The sequence below is a fragment of the Scyliorhinus canicula genome, chromosome 2 (genome assembly GCF_902713615.1).
Source record: "Scyliorhinus canicula chromosome 2, sScyCan1.1, whole genome shotgun sequence".
NCBI classification, from domain to species: domain Eukaryota; kingdom Metazoa; phylum Chordata; class Chondrichthyes; order Carcharhiniformes; family Scyliorhinidae; genus Scyliorhinus; species Scyliorhinus canicula.
Window position 1 is genome coordinate 92,940,547 of NC_052147.1, and position 13,976 is coordinate 92,954,522.

The 13,976-nt window shown below is 49.8% G+C and overlaps 1 protein-coding gene across 9 annotated transcripts in view; it reads left to right on the forward strand.

Moving 5' to 3' along the window:
• Positions 1-13,976, forward strand: part of LOC119956134 (neutral alpha-glucosidase C-like) — a 232,267-nt gene that overhangs the window by 158,018 nt on the left and 60,273 nt on the right. For 8 of the 9 annotated variants that reach the window (XR_005458597.1, XM_038783039.1, XM_038783063.1 and 5 more), the window contains one exon: positions 1,926-2,027. Coding sequence is in view for 8 of the 9 variants with exons in the window: in XM_038783039.1 (XP_038638967.1) it covers positions 1,926-2,027 (102 nt within the window). In the remaining variant the exon portion in view is untranslated. The remainder of the gene's footprint in view (positions 1-1,925; positions 2,028-13,976) is intronic. The other variant, XM_038783047.1, reaches the window with a different exon arrangement.

The window sequence follows — 13,976 nt, forward strand, 5'->3', positions numbered from 1 at the left end:
ACTATAATGATTGAAAGAGAAAACTCTTCAAAATGTCATGGACTAGGGTCATCCAGTGTACACCTACAGTGAATCTTTGCAGGATTTCTCCCAATGTGATGGTTGACAATCGAGCAAATCCTCATGGAAGTTCATCTCCGCTGTGTCCAAATGTATTCTCATGTACCAGTTACACTTTAGTTGAGATTTTATATATTGGGTTTTAAGATGATCTTGCCTGGCCTTTTCCAACATGGAGAAAGAACCGTATTAAACTGAAAACGTCTCCATCAAGACACAAAGGTCTGAACCTTAACTTAATCTGAGATTAGAAATACCTATTTTGCATTGGAAAGGATTGTAGAATTCTTGCAGCTGGGGGCAGGTAAGCAGTTTTAACTGCCTATTCACCTTTATTTTGCTCTACTCCAGATCACTTACGCCATCAAAAACATTTGTTGCGGCAAGAGAACCTCTTTGGAGGTCCAACTTGAGCATTGGGGTCAGGTTGGCATAAATGCTCTGTAATCCTTCTGGCTTTCAATAACAAATTCTCCCTCTCTCTCAGTGTTAAGCTTATTTTGGGGATCTCTTTCTCCAGAATAATTCAGGTGAGCGAAGGACAAATGTTCTCAAAGTCCTCAGGATGCTTGATGGGACTTGATTGATCAATGGGCTTGTCTTAGTGGAATGTGTTGGCCTTTTCTTGATCCATGCTTTCGCCTGCAACTGAAATAGAAGTCATTGCAGTAATCTAATAGTTAAAGCTGTGTTTGTGAAAAGGGAATTGGGAGGTTGAAATGGGGAACAAAATGAGAAAGGCAAACCCGAGCCTGAAAATACAGCTCCTAGTCCTGAGCCTAGATTAAATGATCTGATCCTAATTACTGACAGTCACTTTGTAAACTGTGGTAACTTGATCACAAAAAGGTAGTTGAAATGCAAAGAAGTTAATCTTTAATACAGGTTGAAAATCCCTTGTCTGGAATGCTTGGGGCCGAGTGTGTGTCGGATTTCGGAATTTTTCAGATTTCGGAATATACTGCACTGGTGCGGTGGGAACTGCGCATGTGTGGTGCTTGGGAACTGTGTAAGTGTGGAACGTTGGGAACTGCGCCTATGCAGTGCGCAATGGGAACTGCGTCTGTGGGTGTATGTTGGGAATTGCGCATCATGCAGGAGGCTTGTGGGATTTCTCATTTGTGATGTCGGCGCTCAAAAAAAAGTGCCGATTTTGAAATATTTCGGATAAACCTGGATATAACAATAATGAAGTTTAAAACGGACTCAAAGACAGAAGCAGCTGGCTAAACGTCAAAATAACAGTATCAGAAAAGAATCACAACTAACAGCAGTTAAATATGAATATACACAAGTAACAACAACAACTAATCATGTTACCGCATTCCTAATGACATCAGCAATGGATTTAAATAAGATGCATAATAACAGGCTATAATCCATAAATCTATGGTGATAACACTATTAATTGATTCTCCTGCTAGTTTATGCTTCAGTGAAATATCTGATAATACCCCTCTCATTTCTATACAAGTCAGATGTTGGGGTGCCAGAGTTGACTTTTGTGACTTGGTGTGGCAGAGGTCAAAAATCACCAAGCTTTCTGCTACTGACTGCTGTCTGCCAACACCTGACAAATGCACATGTGTGGATGTTGGATGTGGAATGGATCAGGCTGTGTTGTGATGTTCACCATGGTGAAATAATTTCCCAGTACTCATGATCAAGGTTCACATATAAAGAATTTTGGTGAGCTATCAGAGGATGACAGACTTGTGGCACTGAACACTAGCAAAAGTCAGCTCTCCACAAGTGCAAAAAATTCATGTGTTTAAGAAAAGAACTGCATCAGTAAAAAGACAATGTTGGATGACTTATTTACTGCTCTCGTTGGTTTCTCATTCCATGTTTGCTCTGTTTATTAGGAGCAGTATGGACAGGAGACAATGTAGCTGAATGGAGTTACCTTAAAATCTCAATCCCAATGCTACTTAACCTCAGTATAACTGGCATCTCATTCTGTGGAGGTAAGAGTCAACACAAGAACACCAGATAGGAGCAACAGTTGAGCTCCATTCAGTACGATAATGGCTGCTCTTATACTTCAACTCTACTTACCCACCTGCTCCCCATGTCATCTTTCAGAACAGTCTCTGTCTATAAATATAGTTAACAATGGAGCACCTGACACCCTCTGGGACAGACAGTTCCAAAGATGCACAACCTTTTGAACAAAGAATTTCTCTTTGTCTCAGTCCTAAATGATCAGTCCCTTATCGTTATCCCTTATTGTGTTCTAGATTCCTCAACCAACAGAAACAACCTTTAAATGTCTACTCTGTTAGCCCATTCAGAATATTATATATTTCAATGAGACCACCACTTATTCTTTTTTTAAATGATATTTTGTTAAGGTATTTGAAAATGTTTATAACAGGAACAAAAACAATGACATCAACATGGTAAAATAAACAATTCTCCCCCCAGCCCAATCTTCACACACCTCAACCATACAACAACAATCGCCCCCCTCCCTTTGGAATACTGCATCTGCTGACATTTTAAATTTTCCCCGAGAAAGTCAACGAACGGCTGCCACCTCCGGGAGAACCCTAACGTTGACCCTCTTAAGGCAAACTTTATTTTATCAAGACTGAGAAACCCAGCCATGTTACTAACCTAGGTCTCTACACTCGGGGGCTTCGAGTCCCTCCACATTAATATGATCAAACTCCAGGCTACCAGGGAGGCAAAGGCCAGGACGTCGGCCTCTTTCGCCCCCTGAACTACCGGATCTTCCGACACTCCAAAGATCGCTACCTCTGGACTCGGCACCACCCATGTTTTTAGCACCATGGACATTGCTTTAGCAAAACCCTGCCAACACCCTCTAAGCTTCGAGCATGTCCAAAACACGTGGACATGATTTGTTGGGCTTCCCACGCAACTCGCACACCTATCCTCCACCCCAAAAACTTGCTCATCCTAGCCACTGTCATGTGTGCCCAGTGGACTACCTTAAATTGTATCAGGCTAAGCCTGGTGCACGCTGAGGAGATATTAACCCTGCTTAGGGCATCCCCCCATAGACCTGCCTCTATCTCTCCTCCTAGCTCGTCCTCCCACTTGCCCTTAAGCTCCTCCACCGGTGTTTCCTCCGCCTCCGAAAGCTCCTGGTAAATATCCAATACCTTCCCCTCTCCCACCCAGGTACTGTAAACTACTCTATCTTGTATCCCCTGTGGTGGCAGCAGCGGAAAGGCCGGCACCTGTTTTCTCAGGAAGTCGCACACCTGCAAATATCTAAAACCATTCCCTGCTGGCAATTTAAATTTATCCTCCAAAGCTTTCTAGCTGAGTAAGCTGAGACCACCACTTATTCTAATAACTCTAGAGAATATTGAAGGCTGGCGTGCAGGTACAGCAGGCGGTGAGGAAAGCTAATGGCATGCTGGCATTCATAGCACGACGATTTGAGTGTAAGGGTAGGGATGTCTTGCTGTAGTTATACAGGGCCTTGGTGAGGCCACAGCTTGCGTATTGTGCGCAGTTTTGGTCTCTTAGTTTGAGGAAGGACATTCTTGCTATTGAGAGTGTCCAGTGAAGGTTCACCAGACTAATTTCCGGGATGGCAGGACTGACATGTGAAGAAAGACTGGATCGACTGGGCTTGTACTCACTGGAGTTAGAAGAATGAGAGAAGATAGTATAGAAACATATAAAATGCTGATGGGACTGGACAGGCTAGATGCGGGAAGAATGTTCCCGATGTTGGGGACATCCAGAACTAGGGGTCGCAGCCTAAGAATAAGGGGTGAGTCATCCAGGACTGAGTTGAAGAAGAACATCTTCTCCCAGAGAGTTTTGAACTTGTGGAATTCTCTACCACAGAAAGTGACCACAGTACCCTTGGTCTGGTCACAATTGTAGCAAGACATTTTTTTACTGGACTTCAAACCCCTTGCAATAAAAGCCAATATGAGATTTGCCTTCCTAATTACTTTTTTTTTTTTTTTTTTAATTTTTTTTATTGGAATTTTTTGCAGAAAATATAACAAAAAGTATAGCAAAAAGCAGTAATATGCAACTAACAGCCCCATAACACCCACAATTCCCCCCATACCGTAACATCACATGTATCACATTCCCCCACCCCCCCCCCAAACAAGAGAACTTAACCATAAATTAAAATTAGATAAATCAAATTTAAATAAAATAAGCTAACATAATCAACGCCCCCCCCCCCCCCCCCCCCCCGGGTTGCTGCTGCTACTGTCCCAGTACCCTATCGTTGAGCCAGAAAAGTCGAGGAAAGGTTGCCACCGTTTAAAGAACCCTTGCACCGATCCTCTCAGGGCGAATTTAACCTTCTCAAGCTTAATAAAGCCCGCCATGTCATTGATCCAGGTCTCCACGCTTGGGGGCCTCGCGTCCTTCCACTGTAGCAAAATCCTTCGCCGGGCTACTAGGGACGCAAAGGCCAGCACACCGGCCTCTTTCGCCTCCTGCACTCCCGGCTCTACCCCAACCCCAAAGATCGCGAGTCCCCATCCTGGCTTGACCCTGGATCCCACCACCCTTGACACCGTCCTCGCCACCCCCTTCCAGAACTCCTCCAATGCCGGGCATGCCCAGAACATATGGGCATGGTTCGCTGGACTCCCCGAGCACCTGGCACACCTATCTTCACCCCCAAAGAACCTATTCATCCTCGTCCCAGTCATGTGGGCCCTATGCAGCACCTTGAATTGGATGAGGCTAAGCCGCGCACACGAGGAGGAAGAATTTACCCTCTCCAGGGCATCAGCCCATGTCCCGTCTTCGATCTGTTCCCCCAGTTCCCCCTCCCACTTCGTTTTCAGCTCCTCTACTGACGCCTCTTCCTTCTCCTGCATAAGCTTGTAGATATCGGATATCTTCCCCTCCCCGACCCAGACCCCCGAGAGCACCCTGTCACTCACCCCCTTCGCGGGGAGCGCAGGGAATCCCTCCACCTGCCGTCTAGCAAATGCCTTTACCTGCAGATATCTAAACATGTTTCCCGGCGGGAGCCCAAATTTCTCTTCCAACTCCCCCAGGCTCGCAAACCTTCCGTCGATAAACAGGTCCTTCAGCTGTCTAATGCCCGCTCTATACCATCCCCGAAATCCCCCATCCATGTTCCCCGGGACGAACCTATGGTTCCCCCTTAACGGAGCCTCCATCGAGCCCCCCACTTCTCCCCTATGTCGCCTCCACTGCCCCCAAATCTTGAGGGTAGCCGCCACCACCGGACTCGTGGTATACCTCGTGGGAGGGAGCGGCCACGGCGCCGTTACCAGGGCCCCCAGGCTTGTATCCCCACAGGACGCTCTCTCCATCCGTTTCCATGCTGCCCCCTCCCCCTCCATCACCCACTTACGCACCATCGACACGTTGGCCGCCCAGTAATACCCCGAGAGGTTGGGCAACGCCAGCCCCCCCCCATCCCTACTCCGCTCCAAGAAGACCCTCTTCACCCTTGGGGTGCCATGCGCCCAAACAAATCCCATGATGCTGCTGGTCACTCTTTTAAAAAAGGCCCTAGGGATAAAGATGGGCAAGCACTGGAAGAGGAACAAGAACCTCGGGAGAACCGTCATTTTGACGGATTGCACTCTGCCCGCCAGCGATAGCGGCACCATGTCCCACCTTTTAAATTCCTCCTCCATCTGTTCCACTAGTCTGGTGAAGTTAAGCTTATGAAGAGCCCCCCAACTCCTGGCCACCTGCACCCCCAGGTACCTGAAACTCTTCACTGCCCTCCTGAAGGGGAGCCTCCCAATTCCCTCCTCCTGATCTCCCGGGTGCACTACAAATACCTCGCTCTTTCCTAAGTTCAGCTTATAGCCCGAGAAGCCCCCAAATTCCGCTAACAGTTCCATCACCCCCGGCATTCCCCCCTCTGGGTCCGCCACATATAACAGCAGGTCGTCTGCATACAGCGATACCCGGTGCTCCTCCCCCCCCCGCACCAGACCCCTCCACTTCCCTGACTCCCTCAACGCCATGGCCAGCGGTTCAATCGCCAGTGCAAAGAGCAGGGGGGACAGGGGACACCCCTGCCTGGTCCCACGATAAAGCCTAAAATACTCCGATCTCCTTCCATTTGTGACTACACTCGCCATCGGCGCCGCGTAAAGCAGCCTCACCCATTTGATGAATCCCTCCCCAAATCCAAACCTCTCCAGCACCTCCCATAGGTACCCCCATTCAACTCTATCAAACGCCTTCTCTGCATCCAGCGCCACCACTATCTCCGCCTCCCCCTCCACTGCCGGCATCATGATAACATTTAGCAGTCTCCGCACATTCGTGTTGAGCTGCCGTCCCTTGACAAATCCTGTCTGATCTTCGTGTATCACCCCTGGCACACAATCCTCTATCCTGGTGGCCAGGATCTTCGCCAGCAACTTGGCGTCTACGTTAAGGAGTGAAATAGGCCTATATGATCCGCACTGCAAGGGGTCCTTATCCCGTTTTAGGATCAAAGAGATCAGTGCCCGCGAAAACGTCGGGGGCAAAGCCCCCCCCCCCATGCCTCATTGAAAGTTCGCACCAGCAGGGGACCCACCAGGTCCGCATATTTTTTGTAAAATTCTGCCGGGAACCCGTCCGGCCCCGGGGCCTTACCTGACTGCATTTGCCCGATCCCCCTGACTAGCTCCTCCAACTCTATCGGCGCCCCCAGCCCCTCAACCAGCCTCTCTTGAACCCTTGGGAAACATAGCCTGTTCATGAAGCTCTCCATCCCCTCTCTCCCCCTCGGAGGTTCCGACCGGTACAATCCCTCGTAAAAGTCCCTAAAGACCCCGTTTACTTCTGTCCCCTTCTGCACTACATTTCCACCCCCATCCTTCACTCCCCCAATTTCCCTAGCCGCATCTCGCCTACGGAGCTGATGCGCCAACATCCTGCTCGCCTTCTCTCCATACTCATATACCGCACCCTGCGCCCTCCTCCACTGTGTCTCCGCCTTTCTGGTGGTCAGCAAGTCAAAATTGGCCTGCAACCTGCGCCGTTCTCCCAGCAACCCTTCCTCCGGTGCCTCCGCATATCTCCTGTCCACCTCCAGAAGCTCTCCCACCAGTCTCTCCCTCTCCTTCCTCTCCTTCCTTTCCCTGTGGGCCCGGATGGAGATCAGCTCCCCCCGGATCACTGCTTTCAGAGCCTCCCAGACCATCCCCACCTGGACCTCCCCCGTATCATTGGTAACCAGATACCCCTCAATGCTTCTCCGAACCCTCTTACACACCTCCTCCTCCGCCAGCATCCCCACATCCAGGCGCCAGAGCGGGCGCTGGTCCCGCGCCTCCCCCATCTCCAGATCAATCCAGTGCGGGGCATGGTCCGAAATCGCTATGGCCGAATACTCGGCATCCTGCACCCTCGGGATCAACCCCCTGCTCAGGACAAAAAAGTCTATCCGGGAATAAACCCTATGGACGTGAGAGAAAAAGGAATACTCCCGCGCTCTCGGTCTCCCAAACCTCCAGGGATCCACCCCTCCCATCTGGTCCATGTATCCCCTCAGCACTTTGGCCGCCGCCGGTCTCCTACCCGTCCTTGAACTGGACCGGTCCAGTGTGGGATCCAGCACTGTGTTAAAATCTCCCCCCATGATCAGGCCCCCTGCCTCCAGGTCCGGGACGCGGCCCAACAAGCGCCTCATGAAGCCAGCATCATCCCAATTCGGGGCATATACGTTCACCAGCACCACCTTCTCTCCCTGCAGCCTACCCCTCACCATGATATATCTGCCCTCCTTGTCCGACACCACCTCAGCCGCCTCAAACGCCACCCTCTTCCCCACTAGAATCGCCACCCCCCGGTTCTTTGCGTCCAATCCTGAATGATAAACCTGCCCCACCCACCCCTTCCTCAGACGGACCTGGTCCGCCACCTTCAGGTGGGTCTCCTGGAGCATAGCCACGTCCGCCTTCAACCCCCTTAGATGGGAGACCACCCTGGTTCTCTTAACCGGCCCGTTCAGCCCCCTCACGTTCCAGGTAATCAGCCGGATCAGAGGGCAACCCGCCCCCCTCCCCTGCCGACTAGCCATAGCTTGGCAGATGTTCGCCCCAGGCCAGCATACCCCGCTCGACCCGTTCCCCATGGCGATAGCGCCTCTCCTCTTCCCCCCCGGCCCTCATCGGCTCCTTCCTAGTCGTTCCAGCAGCAACCCGGTATCCCCCCCCACCCCCCTCCCCCCCCCCAGGCTAGGACCCCTCCTAGCCGCGACGCACCCTCCATGGTACTTCCGTGAGTCAGCTGACTTCTGCTGACCCCGGCAGCTCCCGCCAAAACCTATCCCCTCCCGGCTTGGGGTCATCCCCCTCTTGCCACACCTCCTTGGCATTATTGCAGCGCGGGAAAAAAGACCCGTAGAGGCCCTTCCCCCATCGCAAGCTCCACCCCCCTGCCCCGCAGCGCGGGAAACCAGAGGAAAGCCCGCGCTTTCACAATGCCACACCCCATCCTTCTGACGCAGTTCCCCAAAATCCAGTTTCCCCTCAATCCCCAGCCCCGTACAGAAGAGAACATATAGAACACAAACCCCCAACACTCCCCACCTACCCCACAACCATACCCAACAGACAAACCCACCCGTAAACAGAGCAAAAAGAAAACCAGCATACATAACACACATTTCGAAGTTGAAAAAGTTGAAACAGTTGGAACAAAACAGCCACAGCGGAAACAACGCCGGCCAAAGTATGTTCCCAGGCCCTAGTTCAAGTCCAGCTTCTCCGCCTGTACAAAGGCCCACGCCTCCTCCGGGAACTCGAAGTAATGGTGCCGGTCCTTGTATGTCACCCACAGGCGCGCAGGCCGCAGCATTCCAAACCTGACCTGCTTAGCATGAAGCACCGCCTTCGTCCGGTTGAACCTGGCCCGCCGCTTAGCCACTTCCGCACTCCAGTCCTGGTAGATCCTCACTACCGAATTCTCCCATTTACTGCTCCTCTCTTTCTTGGCCCAGCGCAGCACACACTCCCGGTCACTGAATCGGTGGAACCGCACCAGCACCGCCCTCGGGGGCTCATCTGCCTTGGGCCTCCTGGCCATCACTCTGTGCGCTCCCTCGAGCTCCAGGGGCAAATGGAAGGACCCTGCTCCCATCAACGAGCTCAACAACGTGGTCACATACGCCGGGAGATCCGACCCCTCCAGCCCCTCCGCCAGGCCCAGGATCCTCAGATTCTTTCGCCTCGTGCGAACGTCCAGCTCCTCCAAGCGGTCCTGCCACTTTTTATGAAGTGCCTCGTGCAACTCCACTTTCCCAACGAGGACCACGGCCTCCTCCTCTCTTTCAACGGCCTGCCGCTGCAACTCCCGAATAGACTCCTCCTGTGCCGCCTGGGTCCCAAGCAGCTTGGTCGCAGTTGCATTCATGGAGTCCAGCAGCTCAGCCTTCAGCTCAGCAAAACAACGTAGGAGCGAGGCCTGTTGCTCCTGCGCCCACTTCCACCAGTCCTCGGGTGTTGCGCCGGCCGCCATTTTGTTTTTCTTCCCACGTTTTTTTTGGGGCGTTTCTGCAGCCTTTTTCACCATATAGTGTGGGGCAAGTTCTTCCAGGCACCTTCCCCCACCGGGATATGTAGCAACAGCACTGTTTGGGGCCCTCAAAACGGCCCAAAAGCCCTTAAATAGCGGGAGCGCCGGCCGCCATTTTGTTTTTTTTCACCCGTTTTTTGGGGGGCGTTACTGCAGCCTTTTTCACCAGATAATGTGGGGCAAGTTCTTCCAGGCACCTTCCCCCACTAGGATGTGTAGAAACAGCGCCGTTTGGGGCCCTCAAAACGGCCCAAAAGTCCCTAAATAGCAGGAGTGCCGGCCGCCATTTTGTTTTTCTTCCCCCGTTTTTTTGGGGGAGTTACTGCAGCCTTTTTCTTCTTCCCACTCCAGGTGAGCACCATATAGTGTGGGGCAAGTTCTTCCAGGCACCTTCCCCCACCGGGATGCGTAGAAACAGCTCCGTTTGGGGCCCTCGAAACGGCCCAAAAGTCCCTAAATAGCAGGAGCTGCCGAATGTGTGGCTTAGCTCCGCATAGCCGCAACTGGAAGTCCGGCCTTCCTAATTACTTGATGTCTGTGCATGTTACCTTTCGTGCTCCTTGGACAGACACACCCAAGTCTCTCTAAACATCAACATTTATAAGTTTCACACTTATTTTTTAAAATTCTTCATTTCTATTCTTATAACCAATATGAATAACCTCACATGTCCCCGCATTATATTCCATCTGCCATCTTGCTGTTCACTTGTTTAACCTGCCTATATCTCTTTGCAACGTCTGTCACCTCCTGAATGCTGTCATTTCCATCTACCTTTGTATCGTCAGCAAACTTAGATACATTACTCTTTGTCTAAGCCATTAACATAGCTTGTAAGTAGCTGACACCCCAGCACCGATTCTCGCAACACTCCATTAGCCACAGCTTCCCAATTTGAAAATCCCTAATTTTTTGCCAACTCTTTGTTTCCTGTCCATTAACTAATCCTCTATTCATACAAATATATTACCCCAGACTCCATGAATCCTTAACTTGCCTATAAACCTTTTGTGATGCACAATATGGAATGTTGTTTGGAAATTCAGGTACACTACATCTACTGGTTCCCCATCATCACCTGACTGGTTACATCCTCAAAACAATACTAATAATTTTGTCAAACATAGTTTGCCTTTTGTAAAACCATGTTGACTTGATTTTCTAAGTGCATTGCTCAGACCTATATGATAATAGGTGCCAACACGTCTTGCCTGACATCAGTCATTAGTACTGGTCTGTGGTTCCCTATTTTCTCTCTCCCTCTTTTCTTGAAGAGCAGTCTGCTGGGACTATATCAGAACCTAGTATGTTTTGGTAAATCAAAGCCAGATGATCCACTATCTCTGCAGCGACCTTTTAGAACTTTAGGATATGGGCAATTAGACTCTTGGGATTGCTCAGATTTTAGTCCTTTGAGTTTCTTTATCTCTGCTGATTTAGCAGATAATCTCCTTAATTCTCTCACTCTTTTCAGCACAAAGGTTACCCTCTATTTCTGGTATGTAACTTGTGTCTTCTACTGTGAAGACAGACACAAAGGGCTGGATTTGGGGCAGCACGGTAGCACAGTGGTTAACACAATTGCTTCCAGAGACCCAGGTTTGATTCCCGGCTTCGATCACTGTCTGTGTGGAGTCTGCACGTCCTTCCCATGACTGCATGGATTTCCTCTGGGTGCTCCAGTTTCCTCCCACAGTCCAAAGATCATAGAATTTACAGTGCAAAAGGAGGCCATTTGGCCCATCGAGTCTGCACCGGCTCTTGGAAAGCGCACCCAACCCAAGCCCACACTCCCCACCCTATCCCCATAACCCAGTAACTCCACCAACACGAAGGGCAATTTTGGACTAAGGGCAATTTACCATGGCCAATCCACCTAACCTGCACATCTTTGGACTGTGGCAGGAAACCGGAGCACCCGGAGGAAACCCACAAACATACGGGGAGATCGTGCAGACTCCACACAGACAGTGACCCAAGCCAGAAATCGAACCTGGGACCCTGGAGCTGTGAAGCAACTGTGCTAACCACTATGCTACCATGCTGCCCAAAGATGTGCAGGTTAGGTGCATTGGCCATGCTAAATTGACCTTAATGTCCAAAAAAAGGTTGGGTGGGGATTGGGTGGAGGTGTGGGCTTAGGTAGGGTGCTCTTTCCAAGAGCCGGTGCAGACTCAATGGGCTAAATGGCCTCTTTCTGCACTGTAAATTCTATGATTCTCTGATTCTGAGACTAAGTGCTGATGCCGGCTTGGGAACGGTGGCCTTCACAACCGGAAAAATGGCACAAAACAGCCACCAATCCCCCATCTGGTGGGGGGCTAGCAGGCACGCAGCTAGAATAACTGGCTCTAGCTGCTGATATGGCCGGAGAATTGGTGGGTCCTGCAGGAGAATTGCCTGCAGCGGTCACGATGTGCGACATAGCGCCAGCCGGCCGCGGACCCGGCCTGTCAAATAGTGCCCCCTTTGGCCAGACTCACCACCTCCCCACCAGTGCCCCCTGCCAAAGCCACACCTGCCCATGGATCGGCTCTTCTCTGACTGTGGCGGCGCTGGACTCAGTCTGCAGCTGCCACGCCAAGTTCCCGACAAAAAATAGCATGAGAGACTCATGCCGTCGAAAACTCGGCCCATTGGCGGTGGAGCATCGGGAGAAGGGCCTCAGGTAACGTCCTGAGGCCGTCCATACAAAGTACAGCGTAGGCCTAGAGTACGCCATTTTGGAGGGGGCAAAGCACCGCAAAAGCGGCGCTGCCCCCGATTTCGGAGACTGGAGAATCCCGTCCAAAATATTTCTTCAGTATCTCTAACAGTTCCTCAATTCCTGAGTTTATTTAAGCCAAAACATTTTTGAAAACATTGGTGAAGTCGTGTTAACTGTGCAAAGGTGCTTTTGCACTTTTTAAGGGTTATTTTCTTTTTTCTTTATTCTGATAAATGTTGAACTTTGATGAAAAATCATCATAATTGGCCTGAGAGTTACTTTCCACGACTTCCAAAAACTCCTCATAATACACAAATTGCAAAATCGTTCTGACAGTTGATTCTAGTTTTTGGGATATGAGCAGCGGCACTTACTAACTGCTGGGCCATAACACACTGAAGTGGCAACCTAGATTATGTTGTCAAGTCTCATGTGGGGCTTGAAATCACAACTGCACACTCAGTGCAACCACTTAGTCAAGCTTTTAAACATTACATTCACGGGAATCTATATATCACTGTGTTGGTACACTGGTTTTTCAAGTCTGGAACACATAAGTTAAACAGAAGGCAGGTTTTCTTTAAAGTAATAACAATATTTTTGTTTACTTATGTGTATTTCCTTGCCCTCAATGGCTAGAGCTGATCCAGACAGGCAGGTTGTTGCATGAAGTTTCAGTGAATGTTGGAGAAACATCTCAGAATTAAATATACAAAGAAAACCTTAAATGAACAAAAGTGCACATGTACACCATGTTGGCATCCGTAACAGAATGCTTAGTGCAGCTTGTACCATCTGCATGCTATGTTGGTGCAGATTACATGGGGTGTTCCTCCCTCACTTCTTCAAATAGAAAATGCTTATCTGAATCAAAAGTTCAGGGTAGGAATCTCATAAAAGGAAGGAACGAAAGTGCATTTCCAGGATGGCCGGTTACGTCAACTGAGGTTTGGGAGCATGGCATTCAACCATTCACTTGGTCCCCAAATAGATCAGCATGCTGGGGAGAGGGACCTGGAAAGAGAAAAATAAAAAACCTGAATTAAAGCATCTTCCACACTCTCAGGATATCCTAAAGTGGCACTTTGAAGTCAATGAAGTATTTTTCAAAGAGTGGTCATTATTTTAATGCATGAAAAATGTAATGAAAAGGAGGCAAATCTTTTAGGTATAATGCATTTATTTTTGGGACAACATCTGCTGCTACCACAATAAGAGGTGGAAGTGTTTAATGTATTGCAACTTAATAATTGATCTTTACAAGGGCTACACTGTCTCCTGAAATTTAAAGAACAATGTTTTGGATGATAACTTTTGTTCCATGACCTTTTGTGAATGGAGGAGGATCGTCACATAGTTGGTTACACGTGCTTCTGTGTAATGTCCACTCTCGTGAATCCTCTCCACAAGACCCAACATAGAATTTACAGTGCAGAAGGAGGCCATTTGGCCCATCAAGTCTGCACCAGCACCTGGAAAGAGCACCATACCCAAGCCCACACTTCATCACACCCCATCAACCCCACCCAACCTTTTGGACACTATGGACAATTTAGCATGGTCAATCCACCTTACCTTTGGACTGTGGGAGGAACAGGAACACCCGGACGAAACCCACGCATACATGGAGGGAACATGCAGACTGCGCACAGACAGTGACCCAAGCCGGGAATCGAACCTGGGACCTTGGAGC